This window comes from Neodiprion virginianus, chromosome 2 (assembly GCF_021901495.1).
Source record: "Neodiprion virginianus isolate iyNeoVirg1 chromosome 2, iyNeoVirg1.1, whole genome shotgun sequence".
NCBI classification, from domain to species: Eukaryota; Metazoa; Arthropoda; class Insecta; order Hymenoptera; family Diprionidae; genus Neodiprion; species Neodiprion virginianus.
Window position 1 is genome coordinate 14583624 of NC_060878.1, and position 21710 is coordinate 14605333.

The following is a 21710-nucleotide window of genomic DNA, read 5'->3' on the forward strand; positions in this document are numbered from 1 at the left end:
CTCCGTCGTTAATTTTTCAAATTCACCAGTTGTTCAAATTTACATTTTCTCACTTATATTTACCGATGGATTTAATCTGACAAAAGTCAGACTGTTTATCGTGTCTACTTAAATACATTTATTTGTAGTGTTTACAAAAATTTCTCTTTTGTTAAAATTGAACCATTGAGGATCTTGCTTGTTTCCCATCATTTCATCGCGATCTCTTTTCTGCGTAACTCAACAAATCATTACTCAAACAATCACTACTCTATAGTTTAAACCCGATCATTGAAGTACTTGCTCAGAATCTCTTAATAATACTTAATACCCAATAATACTTTACCCTTCACTTCGCTTTTGAAGTAATCACATTGACCCACGGCCTTCGCTTTGCATATATAGTCCATATCACCATGTATCTGTAAACAACCCGAGGCTGAAATTTCAATTTTTCGGTTAACTTGATATCGTGTTATATGTACTAACAATACGGTGCAAAAAACTTGCAAGTTTTATAACTCTAGTTCTTACTGTTTTAACCCTTAGCGGGCACATGGGGTAACTCATTACCCCACGCTGAAAAACCTAGTTGTACAAGACATATGGGTGTTTTAAGACTTCTAACCGATTGTTTCATGTTTGTTGAAGGGTTCTTCAACATTTCTAATGATTTTTATCACACTCGTCTACTACCGGCAGCTGTCGTTACTTGTATCAATTTCCAAGGTTTTAGACCTCAATTTCACTTTTTAAGAATTAAAAAAACACGCTGCTCAATTTTAAAAATTTTCAACAGATTGATTCTCATATTCCAAATTTTATCGTAACTTAATTGCTCTGGAAAAAATAGGATTCAACGTGTATTCGATGTAGCAGATTCCGAACTCTCCGATTATAGAATCCGTCGAGGCTGAATCCTCAGAAACCGTAAAAAACAAGTTGATTTCCACAGCAACGAAAAAAAAAATCATTAAAAGATATTGGAAGTGAGATCGTAGCGGAGCTATAATTATTTTCTAAAGTATAACATTGTTCTGTTTCAGCGAAATATTTTTATTTACAGTCATTTGTGATTTGTTATATATTTCCATTTTATTTACATCTGTAGAAATATACGTCGGTGCGAATTCAAATTAAATAAACATATTTTGCTGACACAAAAAATATGTTATTTAGCTGACGCCATGATCGCATTTACAGCACCTACCTAAAAAAAAGTTTTCCGTGCAGAAGAATGCAAGCTTTTAGATAAAAAATTTCAAATTTGAGATAAAATTTGGAGAACATCGAAAAAAAATATGTTTTTTTTTTTTTGTGAAAAGCACAGATAGGTCTACATTGAAAAAATCTCGGATCATATTTGTTTCCTCCACAAATATACGATAATAATTAGAATGTAAAAATCACTTTGTTTAACAATAAAATATTGATCAACGTCATGTTGTTAAATCATGAGAGCTCAGAGTTCTGAAACTTGTCAGGATTTTTACATTCTAGTACATACTACAAGACATCAAAATTGCAAAAAATCAAAAGTTTGGCTCCGTGTCGTTTACCGATAATTGCTAATCATGCCCGTGTACGAAAATGTATACACATCCCCCCCATTTAAACATCACAAAGGATCTACAAACATACTTTTCACCCCGAGAAGTATAATATAATACGTACGTACGAACCTTTCATCATTTTAAATTACTTAAAGTTTGTCTGCGGGTATGGATCACAGGGTGAATCCGGCCACAATTATGCAATTTAGTTTGTATTTTTACGAAACGCGCCTGCATTTCGGCAACTGCGAGTACATTTACCGATCGACATTCGTTCATTTCTCGCAATTGGCCGATTTCTCATTCTCTTTAATCATTAACCATGAAGCAAATATCAAACGGTTAAATCTATCGTGAATTGCATAAATGCAAGCGGATTCAGCCTACATTAAATTGCCTCTAGATCATTTTTACGAAATAACCTGGTACATACAGTCATCTTTCGACAACGTGAGCTCTCCGCTATGCATTTTCCTAACAGCTAAAGGATGCGTGCGCCTGAGGCAGGCAATCGGAGTTACAGCGCATGTTTAGACTGACAGAGAACATGAGGTGTAACTCCGGTTGCCTGTCTCAGGCGCCAAGGTCGTTTCGCTGTTAAGAAAACTCACGGTATATTTTCATAATGACGACTAATGCAGATTCTTCCTGCGACATTATAACTGGCCAATAATTATTAATATATATTCGACCCAAGTGGCTTGTGCTAATGTATTTACACATGTATAAAAGATAACAATTGATTATCTTGACTTCGGGTTACCTTTCTATTGATTTATTAGGTACTAGTTTTATGTTGATAAGAAACGTGCCAACGCCGAAATGAGAGAGAGAGAGCCACTATACTTTAACTAACCTAGAACGATAGTGTAATAACGTATATTATATGTATATTATAAAACAAAAACGTATGTACATTCATATTTCAACGATGGCAACGTATGTAATAAGTAAATAAAGTTGAGCAAATGCTTTTTGGAGTTTGAATGCCCTGCGGTACACGCAGAAAGTATACATCATTTAGTTGTCTACTGTATCTTTTAAGACAATAATTCAAAACAGCGGCGTTAACCCCTAAGCTAGTTCTACGTTTACGAAATGACTAGATCTTGTTGGCCTGACAGTTTTCCGGCGTGCTGATTGCGTGCGAGATAAAAGAAGAGAAATTAGAGTATAAAAAGAAAAAACCAAAAAACTATACAGAGTAAAAAAATATAGCATACGTTGTATGCGCAAATATTTCTTGATCATTTGGCTCCGAAAATTGCACACGAAAATAAGGATGGCCCGAAAATAATCCAGCCGAACAAAGATTCTTGTATCTCGTAACATCGTTAACTCGAACTGCTAACGATCGAACACATGGTGTATATTTACGTACAAATGCGCCAATCGTACATTTATGCCTACATTCTTGACTACGTTTACGTACTTCGTAAAAGAGGTATATCAGTACACAGAATCGATATGATACGTCGTTTTACGAAACACCAATTCGACCTTTTCAAATAAACGTTCTTTCGATTCATACTACAAATACTGCTAGGATGCAAATAAAATCGCAAGTCGAAGTTGATAACCCTAGAACGCTAACGGGGGGTGAAAAAACATTCTACACGAGTTGAAATTTCCCATCGCTAAAGAACAACTTACATTTTTGTTTCGAGGCTCATCAATTTTTGACCACTTTTTTGGAACTTACGTAAGCTTTATTAAAAAAACGAAGTAAATGAGACCTCGTAGGGTCCTTAACGATACGACGTATCCGAGGGATGGAATTTACAAGATTGGGGCGTTTTTTCACCCTCCGTTACTGAAATAGACAAAGAAAAAAAAAAAAAAAGAAAAATAACGTTACCGTTCTAGGGTTAATTTTATAAGCATAAATGCTGCGAAGAAGGCAACTTTAGCTATAAGTAAATTTAAAGTGTAAAGGTGAAAAAAATTTCGCTTCGTTCACCGTGTAGGGGGTACAATGTCGAAACATCTGAAAATGTAAGATTCACAATATAGAATACTGACGAATCTATGTTCTGCCCTGCTATGTTCTTATTAATTCCGACTGTTCTATATTTTAACCTGCCATACGTCGACCTTTCTACATTTTGTCTATGAAACATATTTTCGCATATTAGAAAATTTCCCAACCATGAATACTACAATCGGGTACTTGATAACTTTCCAGCTATGCGATAGAGATCAGACAAGAGTAAATCTTGACTTTTAGACTTGGTCCCAATTCACGACGTATGTTTTTATCCTGAATATAGTCCGTAATCACCGTCGGTGCTTTAGCCTAATTCGCAAAGCTATGTACGCTATTACTTCAAGGGCAAAGTAAAGCCCGATGAGGATGGAAATACTGCTCCAATATTCGGCCTCGGTCATATCGACCTCCTTCAAAAGCTGTCTAGGGTATCTGTAGTGGCAATAGACTATCGAGCAATCCAACTTCGGCCGATCGTATCTGCAAATACATGAAACCGAAACAAGAAAAGTGAAAATTGTTCAAAAGTCGCAACTTGTATTCAATGGCAATGTCTTCTTACGATTACTCACCCATAAATTGCAACCATGACACCTTCGAAGCCATATTTAAGGAAAGAGATGTGAAAGAGCCACTGCATGTAGGGATGAGCGTCATTGATGTGAACAAAGAATCCACTGAATATCATGAAAGGCAATATCACCAGTGGGCCGAAAATCACACCGTTCTGAAATCAATTTCAACATACAGATGTTGGTAGCCTGAAATTCAGTATCCGCACTTTGCGATTATGAATGCGGCAATGATTGTTAAGGAGGTATATACAAGAAGAAGGTTGAAAATCGGGTAAATCGTGGGAATTTGTAACTCGAAAATCGATTATTAAATTTTATCGGGGTTCGTTTTATTCAAAAATATGTGTATTGGGCTTGCCTTATGTATTTTTTTATTGAAATCAATTTATAAGAAATATTGTTATTGACAGCAACGTCAATCATTTTCCTCTATGACATCTTTTACGGTCACTACGATATCTCAAAAATATCCAACCGATTTTCTTGAACTTTGAAGACAGTAAGTATTCTTGGATAGTTAATTCTCTTTGTCACAATCTGATTTTGTTTCTTTTTTTTTCTCAAACAGCGAGAGTTTGAGGTTGAAATTTGATTTTGCGCAGCTCGCTTATGTAATAAATAGTGAACATACAAGAGTTAAAAAAAGTTGCATCATGGCAAAGCGGATAACCTTTTCAGGAATACCGTAGCCAAATGTGAGGAAAATCGGGTGAACCGTTCTTGAAATATTAAGAACACCGTAAAACATTTCACAGAGTGAATTGATTGACGTTATTGTTAATAATAGTGGTTCCAAGGAATTCCAACTAACTTTTTGCTGAATTAAGTTACTGGCTGTCGTGATATAAATTTCCAAAACTTACCCAATTCTTCAGCCGCCTACCGGTATCGTATGCATACTCCTTTGAACGAATGTAAATAGCTAAGCCGGTTTGGCATGCGTGTAATATATATAGAAATGGTAGGCAGTGGCATAACATAAAAAGTTTATAAGAACGTAATATTTCAAGTCCGCTTTCACTAGCAGCTGCATCGTTAGGTTCGTCTAGTAGAATTTTCACGTCCACGAAATGCTCCCCACAGACACTCGTCAAGCGTTTTCTCTCGGATGTGCAAACTTTGATTTATTCTCAAACGAGGTAATAACGAAACAATTAAAGAATTGGGGGAAAACACTTACGCGAATATCCATCCCTATGCCGAGTATCAGCCCAACGGTTTGTGCGACAAAACTAACGACGATGCACATCGTTACGTACAGTAACAATCTTCGGATTTCGGGTAGTTGGCCACTCATGAAAAAAACTACCAGCGTAAACGTTGATGCAGCAACGATTTGTACTGGAAAGTCAGCCAACTTGTTCGCTAAATAGAAGGACCGGAGCTTGTACCATCTGTTGAAGTGTTCCCTCATCACGATTGGAAGTTCTGATGGGACTGTAAACATAATAATAGTTAGCAGCGAACCGCAAAACAACTCTAAAGAATTATCGAACCCAATGAACGGCGCGTTATGAAACCTTTCAGCACGGAACTGATGGATACGGTTCGGAAACATATTTTGTATTTCTTTCAAATTTTGGATCAGACTCACATGTGATAATTGTTGAGTTGAACGCACTGAACATGAGGAACATGATGCTGAAGAAAAGCAGATTGAAGTTGTCGAACACATAGGCTGCGTCCTGGCCAATTTGATAATAGAGGGTGCCAACGAGAAGTGCTATCAATAGATGCATAGATATCCGCGTGAACGTCAGAAACTGAGGAATAGGTTTTCATCAATGTTCCACGAAATCATGGTGGAGACATTCAATAAGTGGCATCATAAATACATTCAAAATAGTTCAGTATATTTTCGCGCTATCGCTACCAGATCAGTATCGAAAGAATGTTGTTCAACGAACATCAATTCTGACAAGCAGGGTAGAGCAGCAATTTAGTTCGTTATCAGCCCCTCTTGGAGTCTCTCTTCAAATCGAAAACTGATTAGAATAAAAATTCTTAATCTCCCGTCGATTGAGCAACAATAAGTTTATCACAACGCCTATTCATAGTTATCACTGTAATTTAAACAGATGTTTTGATCACTCGGCTAAATTCGCCGAATTCATTATCAGATAACCGGCAAGTCTTCATTAAGACTCTTAATAACTGTCGTAGTATACGATCTCACAGAGAGACTAGAGCAGATGGTCACGTGTCATATTTGTATCTACAAATTGACGTTTAATTCGAACTGAATGCTCGATAGGATACGCGTTGGAAAATTTGTGACGAGAAGATACAAAGACGATGGAAAAATATCTGTCGATTATATAATGATAAATTCGGGCGGAAAGTAAAAATCGCTTGATTTTATAATATGCCATTGACCCCTCGATTCCTACTCAGTTTAATCGTTAATGGCGATGAAAATGAGTTCCATTCAGACGATTAATTTTCAACCCAAATTTATTCTGACTAGGTTGCGGCTTTGGCAGATCACGTGATACTGATATTTATATCTAATTGAATTTAAAATTATGAAAAAAATCAGACTTAAACGATTTAATCAATTGCCGAGTTCACCTCACATAACACTCACTGAAAAGCACTAAAATTCAATTATCGTTTTATTTTTCAACCTTGAATTGATAAGGATTTGAAAGAAATCGTAGCTCGTACCCTTCTCAGTTGAACAAATAAGGAGGCGAAATAAATTCTAAAAAACTTTACGACAAATAGGCTCTATAGTTAGATTCCTATCATATATTCATACTAATTAGAGAGTAGTCATGATAATTTTTTGCGACTTGATTGATTGACAACTGTTATCTGTGAAAGGTTGTAACACTGACTTGACAATATTGACCGTTCTAGTTGGTATCTCGTAGGATGTTATTTTTACGTAATCGAGCGTTATACATTGAATACCTTGTCTCTGGAGAGCCTGATGACGTTTCTCTTGAGAAGGACGTACAATTGCTTCCAAAAACTGGTTACATACTCTCCGGTAATTTGATGATAGTCCTTCTCCGGTTTGTCCATGTGGAGGATAGGAGTGGGAGGTAGCCTGGGCGCGCGAACCGGCGTCGTAAGACCGGAGGCAATCATTTCTTCAATTTTCGAAAGACCGCCGATAGCTGGGGATCTCCATTTATTGCTGCTTCCATTTTTAATTCCTCTGGACAGCAGCGGCACGAAATTTCCATAATCACCAGCACTGACTTCTAGGACTGATTGAAGATAAACAAAATTAACCCGATAAGTTTCAAGATGTTTATCAAGTATCAATTTTTTTTCAAAATAGGTTATACCGATAGAAAATGGCGAAACTTGGCAATCCGGTTGTGTATGCGCAAGATGTGACGTCTTTTCATGCCAACCGACCGCATCAAGCTTTATTTGTCCAACGTGACTTATGGGGATCATTTAGGTAAAGAGAATTTTTGTGGAAGCATGGAAAACTTTCATTATCAAGCAACTTGTAGGTAACTGATGACTCCTGAGAGTCAACGTAACGGTATAATTTTAATTTACCGCTTGATGCGGGAGAGTTTGACATCTAGTGTCGCGTTTCGTTTAAGTTGGCACCCTTGTCTCGTAAAGGAAAATATTGCCAGAGTACGATATTGCCGACCAATACAATTCAATTATTTAACACATGCGCAGTCGATCACTTAAGCCTGCGATGTTTTACCATTCCTTCTGATGATTGACATCAGTCAAGAAGGACTCATTCGTAAGGTATCGCGTTAAGCGCAAGGTCTCCGAAAGTTGACAGTCTTTCTCTCATGCAGTTATTTTTCAACCATTGAAAGTAGCGGGACGACCATGTACATAACGTATCGCAAAGAGTATCAAGAAATACTTCAGACTTTACTCACTAAAATCAGCTGGATTGTGATATTCGGGACAACAAAGGCCTTGTTCTGCCAGGTAGGATACCATGTTGCTCGTTCCTCCAGTGTATAGGCAATAGCCTTGGGCGACAACGTAAAGATGATCGATCATGTCGAAGAGAAGTGCACTCGGTTGATGAATGGTGCAAATTACCGTTCGACCTTCCCTTGCCAAGGCTTTCAAAAGACCAATGCATTGCTTAGATGTGACGCTGTCTAATCCGCTGTAATAGTGAAGAACATCCGATGTCAGATGGCTCACGCGTTAAAATTCTCCGATCACGTTAAAACCAATATCTGGTGAAAGTCACCTCGTGGGCTCGTCGAAGAACATCACTGGAGGATTGCTGATCAGTTCCAGAGCGATTGCAAGCCTTTTTCTCTGACCGCCGCTCAGGCGACCTGACAGGACATGTCTTGCTTCGTCGAGTCCCAACGCCACCAGAATTTTTTCCACCTTTGTGAAAAATAAATGAACTGATTGTGAGTTCAACCTCAACGCGTTATCGGTAGTTTGGCGGAACGTGAGCAAATTGAAAGATGTCTAGAGCTCTCTTATTAACTCGATATTTCTTATCTACTAGTGTGAAGCCTAGTCGCCGGAGCCATTGTTATACGCAATGGCAATGCTACACAACGATAGGTAATGACATTGATGCGATAATTGGGGACGGAAGTAGCTGATTAGACGGACGTTGCCCTACACAGAATCTCGCAGTTTGATCCTACTACAATTTCATTTCAATTACAGCCCATCAATGTTTGTCACTGTCTCAAAATTGTACTCTTGGCATTTAGATAGCACTAAAAATGCGTTTTTCCAATTTAGAAGTACTTTTCAAAGATATTTTGGCGATCGATTCCATTGGTCTCCGCATGTGAAGCAAATGTTTACGCTTACAAGGAAAGTACCCGAAATGTGACCTATCGATTTCCTTCTTTCTGTGACGTCTTGTATTAGGTACACCCAAAAACCACTAGCAACGTCTTTTTTCCGTGCCAATTTGGCTAAACATTTTTCGACCCAACAAAGTAGAAACCTTCCTGCAAACCACGAGGATAAAACCATTGCGCGTATTATCCTTTGTTAATATTATATGATGTCTAATTAGTTGGAACAAAAACTTTAACGAGATTGCTGAGCAATTCTCCAGAAATAAAGTTTTTAAAGTAAATATCACGATTGGTTTTTTATCCCTGAAATGGCCGATGAGCACAATATGTTTATGTGACACAACAAATCAAACTAGTGTGGTTCCCCTCGGGTACTTTCTTCTTTTGAAACTTACCCTCCTGGTTTTGTCCTGCTTGCAAAGGTTGAGCTTGAGTTCGGCAGCAACATGCATCGCCTCTTCGGCGGTGAGCAAGGGCTGAATGTTGTCCTCCTGCATTATGTAAGCGGAAGCTCTCCGGAAGGTAGCCAAGTTCCTTGGCTGGCCATTCACCGTCACTTGTCCCGTGACTGCGGACGTCCTGAAATTCATAAACCATTAATTGCACATTTTCGAATTTGTGAAGTGCAGCTAAAAGCGTGTTGTCACTTGGAAATGGACTGACAAAGACTCAGCGATGAACAGAAACAGCCGTTTTATGCAATTGCCGCGGGAGTTTCGATTGCATTTGGACAATTGCAGTGTGGAACGTTTAATTAAATATTCTAGTAAGAAAAAATTATGTATGGTGCAATTTTTTCTTATTTTCGTTTTACTCTCAACAAGCTCAATCTACAGAAGTTCTTTTCTGATTATGTTCTAGCAGATGTCTAATTCTTTTTCCACATGCAATCAGTGATTCACAGAGATATGAATCGACAGGCTGCTGCTAGTGAATAATTAAAAATACTGCAATTGCATGGTCTTCTATCCTTTAACTGCTATTGACTCGGTAAATTAAAACAATTTTGTATAAACCACGAATAGTAGTCCATGCAATGCAATTTCTGGTGTATAAGCCTGCGAGGTCTACGTTTATTAAATTTTTGTCAAAAGTAGGGATGTGCGATTAATCGATTAATCGTAGATCCCGATTAATTGAAAGGGCCGATTGAGCGATTGATTGGAAAAACAGTCAATCGGAAATACGAACTACTCAAAACAGCCGATTGAAGCGATTAATGGCGAAATCGATTGACCCAAAAAATACCGATTAATCGATTAATTTGAAAATGATGTATTTCATTGATCTTTGTTAAGGGCGATATTCTGATGAGAAGGCTGGACAATTAGTTCTTTCATTCATAACCAATTCTAATCTGTTATGATCGATATCGTTACAAAATATCTTCTTTCAATTTCGAATAACATTTTTGCAAGGATTGAAGATCGAAGTGTAACTATCCCGGAGTAGGTGTAAAACTACTTGATCAAACTCCCAAATGTCTTTATATTATGGCACGAACTACTCGTCACGCGTGTAAAGAGACATTCTGAGCAACGATTACAAGTAGTGTGTAAGAATCTTTGCCAGCAGTAGGATTTCGTGAGAAGACTCGTTTCAAACGAATACTAAAGCAACTCTGAGGAGCAAATACGTAGAATTACACTTCCTGTCCGATTGTATGGAACAAATACAATACTAAACATTTCTCGTGAGTACAGTTGCGTGCGTCCGAAACGTGATATTATATCAGCAGCCCAAGTCTTACTAACCGCAAACCAAAGTCCGGATGCTAGTATCAGCAAAATTACGAATTACATTTACACTAATTGAATTTATCTCGAGCTACACGAACACTATTGACCAGATACTTATGCTTTTAACCGCAGTGGTCATTGCGGCGAAAATTTTTACGATTTCATTTATTGTCAATTACTTATTAACGTTGTACGAGAAAAATTGATTTTATGATTTTCAGCGTATACTGACGAATTCCCACACAAAGAAGATGGCAAAACCACCAACGGCCAGAGAAACACACAGCTGTGGGTACTACACACAATGTTTATATAATGAGCGGAATGACAGTAAATTTAGTGTAAGAAACTACGAACACGTAACACTATTTCTTTAACCACCAAAACTATTTTCGTTTTCAACAGTAGATTTCTATCAGAGAACAAAAAATTGCAAAGTATCGAGTATTCCGGGATATTTGCAGAATTGGCACATTCTTACCATAATAAGGATCGCGGGACCATGAAAAATATTGGACGAGCCGAAAACTGTTCGTTTAACTACGAAAAAATGCAGACCTAAGACATCTAATTTCATAATGCATTCTAGGATATTCAGGAATCTTGTCTTCGACACTTGACAAGTTTCTCGTATTTTTTAATCTTGATACCTGGACATGCAGAGCAACGTGCTTTCGTATCTGACGATAAATCGAATAATCACAAATCGAGAATTATGTGTCCTTGCCACAAACGGGTCTTTAATTCCAGCCCGAAATGTTCAAAATAATGTATTCACAAAATGGCCAAATGTGCAAGACGATAGCAATGAACCAAGCGTACCAACCATTTATGCAAATTTCGCAACGCCAGCCAGAAATTTTTTAAGGACGGCTTGTTTTCAATCCAAAACTCGTCATTCACGACTGGCGTGTATACAATTAATGACAAGCCATTTATACAATTACGCTGTTATTGGAACAAATTACGATTGAATTACCACTGGCTGAAATAAGAACAAGCCCAACGACACATCGATTATGCACTTACGTCTCGAAGACGGAAAAAATCGAGAAAATCACCGGTGTCCAAATCGATATCGAACACGAAATATTACATCCAATCTAAACTTGTTACCGAAAACATATATCAGTCGCCACGTAATCTCGCTCTACGGTACAATTAAGCGCACATAACAGAGGACATTTTTGTGTAAAACAAACGAAAGATAAAAATGCACCGAGGTGAAAGCCACGCGCAGCTGTGAACCTCGAGTGCAGGTAGACCTATTAAATCGCACGGAACGACCTATGGGGCCTTTTTTCGATCAACATTACGTGTCGACAACTCGGCCTTGAGGCTCCGGATACCCGCTTAACAGGGGCGAAACTAGGATGCGAAAAACGGAGCAATGCCCCGGGGCCCCTAAGACAGGAGGTCAAAAATGAACTCGTCATATTTCATTCCGATTCCTAATTCTGACGTTTCGTTCTTTTGTTTTCGTACTGTATTTTCAGACGCGTTCCGCAAGTTTTGGTTATAGTTCATTATTTTGCCACCAGATGCCAGCACGTCATTTTAGCCGATTAAACGACTTGTCAGTCGCCTAGAAGCGGCAGTCATTTCGTGAACAATAGACGATCACGAATTTAATATTGTAACTCTATTAATAGTTATATCGGCTGTAGGTATAGTCATAAAGCAATTTGTCAGTTGCCTAGCAACGGCAGCCATTTCGTGCACAATAGACGAGCGCGAGTTTAACAATAGAACTCTGTTAATAGTTATATCGACTGTATAGTCAAAAATTTAAGATATCTTTGGATAGATGGTAATTTTAGTTTACCGTGAATATAATGCACAAATCGAATACCTTACTGTTTTATTGAGTGCAAATTTATGAAGCGTGGGAGGAGAGCCTCCAGAAAAATATGTCTAGTTATTTACCCAGTGCGCCCAATTTGGGGTCTTGCTCCGGGGCCCCTAAAGGGCTAGTTACGCCCCTGTCATGCTAGATACCGCTCGGTGCACGTGCACCGAAACGAGGCGCCTTCCTCGGTGCTCCAACTTCGTCATCAGCGTCGGGTGCAATCGCGGTGCAACCGTACTTAGGTTCAAGAGAACGTTGAGCCTGGTACCCGTGCCCGCGAAAGAGGAACTCGCGATTGCACCAGAGAAACTCGCGGTATTCCGTTAGAGCGTGAAAATTTTCAGAGCCCGAAGGTACACCCGGAAAGTTGCTCTTGACCGAATCCCGAACCGGGTCGAAGAGAGAATTCTCTGAACGAACGACAAAGACAATTTAACAAAAGATTCCTGTTTCGAAACGGTGTTTTCGAAGATTCGACAGGTTGTCGTTTCAAACAGAACTGCATCGTTAAATATGGAAGCTGAATATTTCACCAAGATTTACGATACTCTCGCATTCCTCTTTATGGAATGAATTGGGTACCGCGAACAGGATGTCGAGGTCAAGGATTTTCTCAAAGATGTTTACCAATGCAGTTGCATTGCGCAGTTAATTAATAACTCGCTGTTATTTCAACGATTTTATACCGCAGCGTAACAAAGGTATTTTCACATTTTCATTGTAAGCTATCACAAAGCGTTATTAATCGTACCGGATTAACCAGTGAAGGGACTCGATTGACAGAGATATTACAAGTGCATTGTGTGGTTGGCACTCACGTGAAACCTGCCAGGACGTCCATGAGGGTGGATTTGCCAGCACCCGAAGGTCCCATAATTGCTGTTAATTCCCCGGCTTTAAAGTTTCCGCTGACGGTTTTCAACAATTCACGCCTTCCTGTGGAATAAAGTAATAAAAACAATCATGAATGTGAACACTCGGAGTGTGTTTCTTTGTCTAACTGTCAATTTTCTTAATCTGGAGAATCGAGAACCAGGTGGAGCGTCATTATTGCTGCATTGTAGTTAGGAAGAACTTATTATTAGGTACCAAAGATTGCGCTGAGGTAAATTTACAGTTACGATTACTATAAAGCCCTAGACTATCTTCATTTTTTACTACAACTGAACAATACATTTCTGGTTATAAAACGAAACTGCGTTCTGTAGCCGTAATCGAAAAACTCTATTCTTTCTGATCATGGTCACTGGTATTAGATATTCTTGTAACTATTAGGACAATTTTATGTTCGTCAAACGAGAAATTGATGCGACGGCCTTATTCAACTGAAAAAGTACAGTAAACTAGGCAGACAGATTTAATATTGCAATAATAAAAAAAATGCAATATTGTCACTATAATTACATTGTTACAAACAATTGCTTATACCGCATTTTCTTTTAATTCCAACCATACTCAATCCGTTATTGTGACCCTACCCATTTTACCAGTACATACTTTTCACTGACTATAAAAAATGATACTCTTCTCAACGCAGTTTTGTTAAAATGTTTCTTTGACGATTCGCAAAGCACGTGCGCATTGTGTACAGAATGTTTGACAAGTCGAGAGGGTATCGCTCGCGTAATGACACGACGCTGTATCATGATGAAACAAAGGATCCTCGGCCTGCACTCCAACTGCAGATATCAACGCCATCCACGGTGACTGAGTGCGACGTACTTGATATATTATAAAAATAGAACGTAAATTATAGTCCAGTTCTGTAGCCACGCGTTATACATTCATAGTGATATATAAACGATAATGACAAAGAAAATGAAGAATCATCGCTGATGGATGGCTGTTCAGGTACATTTCTAAAAGAGTGCTAATTTGGCCGCTCTGCTTCCGGTCAATGTACCGTCTGATAAAACAGTTCGCTCGTATTGGCGTGATAACAAAAAATTATGATCTCGCGATTATACCTATCGTCAGTCAGATTATTTGTCTGGTAGTGAGATAACTCGCACAGAAATATTTTCTATGTGTGCAATGTATAATGAAATTTGTTTCTTGAGATTGCGGTTTTCTTAAATGTGGGACTGTTACTTAACGTTTCATTGAACGTAAGGTTGTCAACGTGTAATCGCATTCCAGAACACTCAAAACTAAAACTGTTTTATTTTATCAGTTTTTTGTCACACTAACGATAGAATTGATCTGTGTCCCGCAATAAGTAGTTCAACCTTTGTTCGATTGAAAAATGCGTCACCGCATTATATGCTGAACCGAATTCATTCAGTTGTGAGACGAGATTTCATTGCGAAATCAGTAGGCGACACTGATCTTTTGATATAAAAAATTAGCACTAATCGCTCGTTTCACATAGATTATAGAAATGTGGATTCGTTGAAACTTTAGGTCAACAAAGTTGAACGCAAAATCTAATTGCGTCTGAGTTTTATGAACATTAAAACCCAATACGTCGACAAATACATCCGCTCGATAAGATGTAATTGACTATTCACTTCAAGAGTTATAAACTTCGACGTGAATTGATTAGCAATAAGCGCCGGTTTTTGTTGATACCAGGCGAAGGACTGCAACATTTATGCAAAAAAAAAACTACAAACTAACGAAGAAGGATATAAAGATGCGGGAGCTTGTGTTTCATGATAATAAAAATACGCGAGCGTTGAAACATCTGCAGATTCATGCTGACAATCAGATTGGCTGAGAAAAAGCAAGTTACGAGTTATGATGCAATTGAACAATTACAGAACTACCCTGAGTTACGTAATCCATATTTAATGTTCGTTGTTTCTCTAAGCCTCGCCTTTTTCTCCAAAAGTGTGCAAGGTAACTCATAATTGCGCAGAAATACCACATTATCTGGAGATTATACACAGAAGATCGCACTTGCTCTGTTGCTAGAAAGTATATCTAAGCATATGGAGCTAAATTAGTTTACGCGTTTATTCCTCCAAACATCTATAGAGCTAATCGTAATCGTATAAGTCAGGAATTGTTTGAAATTTTTATCAATATTTTTCTTATCTTTGTCGGCCGCTTACGCAAACAACAAGAAGACGCCAAGACCAAGTATCACGTATGGATTTTGATTTGCTGAACGTGACAAAGACGAGACTTGTTTGATAATTATTTTTCGACATCAAATCGAATAGCATGTTCAGTTACATTTAACCCTAGAAAGATAATCGCCTTTCTGTCCTAATTAGTACATCGAGTTGAAGAAATTGGTTGGCCAAAAAGTAAATTTTAAAATAAGTTTATCACGAAATAGTCGTACATTGAGTATTTATCAAATTATTTTATTCGCAGGCCGCGGAAATCTATTCAAAAATATAAGAACAAAAAATATTTGAATTGTAAACGAAAGGTTATAGATTCAAATGCTTCGTTTCAAATCGCTCTAAAATGCTTGAAAATCTAGTCGGTTGGTTCTATGTCACTTTACAATGGCTCATTTTATTCGAAAGGCTATTTCCTAAAAATACACTGAAACACTTTTTACAGTGAATTTGACATTGTCGAATATTTAATTTTACAACATTGAATCGACAAGGAATATGGTCAACAAATGAAAATATTGAATTGCCTATTGAAAGGAAAGAAAATCTGTTTTAGTAACTTTGTAGAACCAAGTCTTCCGAACAAAATGAGCCATCGTCCGGTGAAATCGAACGAATTTACTAGATTTTGGGACCATTTCGAAGCGGTGTGAAATAAGTATCGATATCCAAACTTTTTCTTATCGTTAATTTCAGTACTTTGTATTTTTATATTTTTAAACAGAGCTCAAACATATTGACCCTAGTTACTTCCACCTATGGAAACATCCACATTACTTACACGGGGTTACTCAAACCCCGACCAACTTTGGAACGTTATTACTGTACACAACATTACGTTATGCACAGTTACGACTTGAACAAAATTCTGAGACAAAATGTAAGAATTCAGAAATAGACTCCAAGCTTAGTCTTGACAAAAAACGATGGAGGATGTGAGAGAAATTCTTGAAGTAAAAGAAGTAAAACGATATGCAAGTCTCCGAAAACCCAAAGTTTTTTCAATCATTCTTCATTTTACTCCCACAAACAACCCTGATTCAAGCACGCTGACTTTGAAATTGTACGTGTAAATCCATTCTGTGGTCAACTGTACCCCATGTCAGTGATTACGGTTAAACACCCGATGTACAGTCAATGCACGATTATATCGTAAAAAAATTCACAAGGAGTATCGACTTTCGGAGCATTGACTTTACCTCGGTTACGTAAAACGTGGTTCGATGGTATCCGCTGATGTTTGATTTTATAGTCTTACGAAACAAGGGTCAGTGCTACGAGCTATTTTTCAAATGATTTCCTGGTGCCGATAAATCAGTAATACCTGTTCAAGCCACCATCTAATGACCCAGTGAGGCTTGCCAGACTGGGTGGCCTTGTCAGGCATGCCACTTGAGGCCTGGACAGGGTCATGGTTGGCATCCTTACACATAGAGTTGAAATGTACCCCCAACCAAGCAAACATAATATCAAGTTTTGTACAAAAAGTATTCCTAGAATAAAGAAAAAACAGCGACTTGTCTAACGGGCGTTAGATGAGACAGATAGCTAATGACTAGCAAAACCAAGAAAGAAAAAGAAACGCTTTGATACAAAGCACCGAAGATCTTGACTGAGATTTTGCCTAAAACCGGATTTCTTATTTTTCTCAATTTTCATATCATATGGATATGGTATATCTTAATTTAAATCTTATCAAAAGTGTAACAACATATTTGAAAGTCATTCGATGCAAAACGTGCTACTAGCTTGAAATAATTCTCATAGCTATATTATTGCAGTTTCATCACAGATTTCGACGAATTTCACTTGCCATTTCGATGACGAACTTTTATTAATAGAATTAATCGTTTCAGTAATGATGCGTGAAAAGTTATTCGGTGGCAAAGTGATTGAGTATAAAACTGCAGATTCGGCAATTTATTTACAATATATACCACAGTACGGTTTGCACGGTTCTTGAACGTCGAGGTTATTTATTGCAGACTTGAGACTAGATGTAATCGGTAACCCTGACATTCAATAAAAATCTTCCCCAAATATGCATCAGGCTGAAGTTCCTAACGTTATGGTGATGATGAATCTTCGGAAAAAATCGTTATTTTGCAACTTTAAGATTACTTAAAATTTAGTCAACCGTTAATACGGTTAAAATGTTGCCGAAAGTAGTCGGTGTTGAGAAAATTTTTGGCTATATTTAGCGAACGGAGGCCAAGTCTCGTATTCCAATCACGGTAATTAGCATAAAAGCCAAACAGGTTCAATTTATTCGTAGAGAAATAAAGTTTCTTTTACTGGTTACAAAAACATGTATCACCGATCGCTATTACCGAAACATCTGCGTCAAGATAACGAAACGGTTTTTATTCATTTTTAAAACAAACAAATTACATATTTTCTCCTATAATCTGCAGGCAAGTATTTTCGAGTGTGAACAATTTCTGCGATCTTTTAATCTTCGGTATTGTAATTCTTCAAAGTCATGCATTGTCCAAACTTGAAAAAGCAACAATGATCAGATGTCTTTTCAAGTTGAGGAAAAGAATAACGATCGAGCCAGAGATTGACTCAGCATGAAAAAAACTCTGTCCGTTTTCCTCACCGCGCAGACATTCTTGATAAAAATAATCATCTAATTAGAGTTTCATATACTTAACCTCAACGCAAATAAAAAATATTATATATATATATATATATATATATATATATATATATATGTATATATTCAAGATATGAGCTATAATAGGAGGTCGCGTAAAACTAAAACACAAATTAATTTACCGGATGAAGAAATTGGTGAAAGCTGGATATGACTTCGTATGGTCGAAAAAATGGTCTGTACAAAGCGATAAGTGTCTACCACAACTTGATACACGCTCTAGATCCAACTTAGAGAGTACGATATTTTTCACTAAATACGTTGACATTTTCGCGTGTCAATATAACACTTCAGTTCTTGGCCTGAGCAACCCCTAATGAACCTAAAACTTGTGCACCCCACTTGCTGGATTGTGATCAAGGTTTGCTCAGCCGTTTGACCCAATGTTCAAAAGCAAACAAGTGTCTAGTCAAGTCAAACATAAACTTATATGCCCAGACTTGATTTATTAGTACAGACGATAGCCTCGTCTATTTGTTGTCAAATTTCCGGATCCCGGGCGATAGCTGAACTGCTAACTTCCATGTTTGTTCGACTGTTTAAACAGTACGAGATAAGCTTGTACAAATTGGAACACGAAACTAAGCAAATTGGACAGAATTTTTTGATAGTAACAAAGAAGAGAGACGCTTCGAAAGTGGTTAAAAATCAATTCAAGTGACCATGAATCAGTGGGACTAGAAACTTATGGACGAAGACGAAGAAGTTTGGAATCGTTACAGATAATTCCAGAATGGAATTTAAAGTAGAGTTGATCTGCCCTGAAAGGGGGTGCTTATATAACAGGTAGTTGGGTATGGCACATGGGTTAAGGGTGACGATTGTACCTCTGTTAAGAATACCGGTTCTGACGGCGTAGGAGACGTCGGTGAATCCTAGGTCTATGGACCTGCTGATCCTTGGGGACGTTGGGCTCTCCGAACTGGAATTTTTCGGCTTGATGTTAAGGTCGAGCCGCAAATCAGCTGGTCTTCGGAGGCCCCCGACGGCTTCGGATAGTTTCTTGAAATCGTTCTGCGTCATTTTTTAACCCCGACGAACACGTGTTTAATCTCAGCGTGCTGCACCGCAGGCATGCGCTCGCCTCGACACAGCGTCCAGATACAGCATCGCTTCACTCGAACAAGTTAGAAAGCATTTTCCCACCATAGAGCGTGGAAGAAACGATTCAGATACCTCGAAGACAAAGAAAATGATCACAATTTCACCTTAATACTAGCCACGATCATAACGAGCACTCGATTACGGCCAAAGTGAAGCACAAAGAAAGAGGATTCTCATAGACGTTTTTTTAGGAACGAGACGGTTTCAGGCCTGCCCGATGTGTCAGGGTCAAAAGTACGAGCCGTTATCACAGCCAAGCGGCGTGTGCTTAAGTACAAAAGTGATCTCAAGCAGGGGAGAGGCGATACTGTCAAGAGATCTCTGATGTTTTTTAGAAGCCTCCGTCCCTCCTTCGCAGCACTGCCGCGTCTGATCGCGACCGTGAGCGCGGCTTAACTGACTGACTGCAGTTAGTGAGGCTGGCATTTCTTCCCACTTCACTGATAATCATAATAGACGCCCGTGTGAGTGATATTAAATCGGTGGTATCATGCACGTGTCCCGTAATCTACGCACGTATGTCCGCTTCTGCACCTTGGCATGTGTCGATACGGACCACATACGAGTCTAGAAGCGACAACTGTTAGGTAGGTCAACGATCCTCATCGAGATATAATTGCGTCTAAACCTATGCGCATAACGAATGTAATCGAGGTGCGCTTTGTCCATTGGGCCACTCTTATGCCCCAACCGGTTGAACGTTTTTTAATGTTTCACAGACACTTAAGACAAACTGGTTTGGAAAAGTACAATTCTCAATTTACACAAATCTGACGCTTACGCAATCAAAGGACTGTATCTTGAAGAGTGACGATCCTGGTGGTAACGTTACCAGAGGCTTGTTAGAATTCCATAACAAACCGTGAGCAATGTTCAGGGGACAAAGAACACCCTCCATGTCCGAGGAAGTTTGTCTGTCGTTTGGATCACGGTATAAGTCGATAAAACATCAGAGTTAGCTGAGGAACTGACTTTGGATAGTCTTACGAAACACTAATTTTTAGATTCCATCATGTGGTTCCCGTGCATCCCACGTGCTGGATAACATTTCGGAGCAGCTGTTCCGAGTCACGACGATCCTTGAGTTGTGAATCGTGAATCACAAGGCATTTCTGCAGCATAGTGTCTGCTTTGCTATATTGCGTTGAATGCCACGTGTGTCGAGGCAACCTGCGCATCGGTATTCAAGCAATCGCTTAACACACACTTGTGATTTCGAAGTGATGTTTGCTGGTATGGTAAGGGAATGCCGCTGCTGTCGTTGACTATTTCTGTACCCATGGCTTGTCTACGGTGCGGCTGCACCAAGCGTAACCTATTTTGTTGCTACAATTGCCATTGTTATTAATAAAACCTACTAATTTCTACAGTCTTCATAAAAATTCATCGGAAAAGCATTTACCTTATGCGATATTCATAAATTGTTGTTCTCTTTTGTACGCGGCGACATAAAATAGAACAGCAAACGAATGCTACGCGTCTTTGTTCGATTCATCGTACGAAGATATTGGAAATATAGATTCCAATACTTCAAAGAACGGAGAACATTGCCCGATGTCTGGAGAACGACTTTAATATCGATGCGACATTTCATTTGAGCCACTTTTTCAAGCTGATCATTTTACAGCGCGAGTTTCGATACACAAGACGGTATTTTCTCACATGCTACAGACATCTCTGACGGATGATGGCATTCTGAAATACGACGAAACGATAACGCAGCCGAATTTTGATAACTGATTGCTACATGCTGTGAACACCAAGCGATTTTTTCAATCTTTGATGACCGATGAGCATACTACTTTACTAAATGCTCCCTACACGTATCATGAAGTGATATAAATTAAATTTGATACCGAAAAAAATCGAGACATTTGTATTATAATGAAAAACATTTTACCAACCGAGATGAAGAATTATAATATTAAATTAAAATCTCTTGCTAACCGCAGCCAACTGAATTCCGCGGTTTTCTCATCGGCAGTTGGCTGTCGAGTAAGTGAACTACAAAGTAATAAAAAGAGATACGTCTTTCAGAAAACTTTTGCAAAATTACGTATCTACAATCTGCAGGTATTAATACTTTTAAACTAATCACCGTGCACTACAAAGAATGGAACAAATTATCTTACAGTGAAGACGATTTTCTCGACGTATCGTTCTATTACATCATTTCATTGATTTATTCGTCGTACGTCGATTGCTGAGCTGTCAGTTAATCACTGAATCCACCTTCAGTTACTTTTTTTCCATGAGGTAATCTTAGGTCACTTCTTCCGGGTTTTGTCACTATTTTTGCCCATTGCTTTCAAAGAGACACATCGGAGTTTATATTTGGCTTAATTTAAAATTAGAAATCACAGAAATTCCTGCTTTTTTGATTTTAACTTCTATCGTCATTCGTTTTCATTTG

At 38.3% G+C, this 21710-nt stretch overlaps 1 protein-coding gene and 1 long non-coding RNA gene across 2 annotated transcripts in view; one reads left to right on the top strand and one right to left on the bottom strand.

The window, feature by feature from the left end:
- LOC124296964 (uncharacterized) overlaps window positions 1-21710 on the top strand; it is a 181690-nt gene that overhangs the window by 122315 nt on the left and 37665 nt on the right. Inside the window, exon 4 of the long non-coding RNA XR_006906485.1 lies at window positions 9967-9973. This is a non-coding gene — a long non-coding RNA (uncharacterized LOC124296964). The remainder of the gene's footprint in view (window positions 1-9966; window positions 9974-21710) is intronic.
- On the bottom strand, window positions 95-19916 carry LOC124296953 (ATP-binding cassette subfamily G member 4-like). The gene is made up of 11 exons (XM_046747438.1): window positions 19606-19916; window positions 19021-19369; window positions 13279-13396; window positions 9268-9451; window positions 8290-8435; window positions 7964-8202; window positions 7011-7312; window positions 5689-5857; window positions 5275-5531; window positions 4092-4246; window positions 95-3999 (listed from the first exon to the last, which is right to left on the bottom strand). Exons 2-11 carry the CDS (start codon window positions 19214-19216, stop codon window positions 3810-3812), a joined length of 1956 nt encoding a protein of 651 aa, XP_046603394.1. The 5' UTR covers window positions 19217-19369; window positions 19606-19916; the 3' UTR covers window positions 95-3809.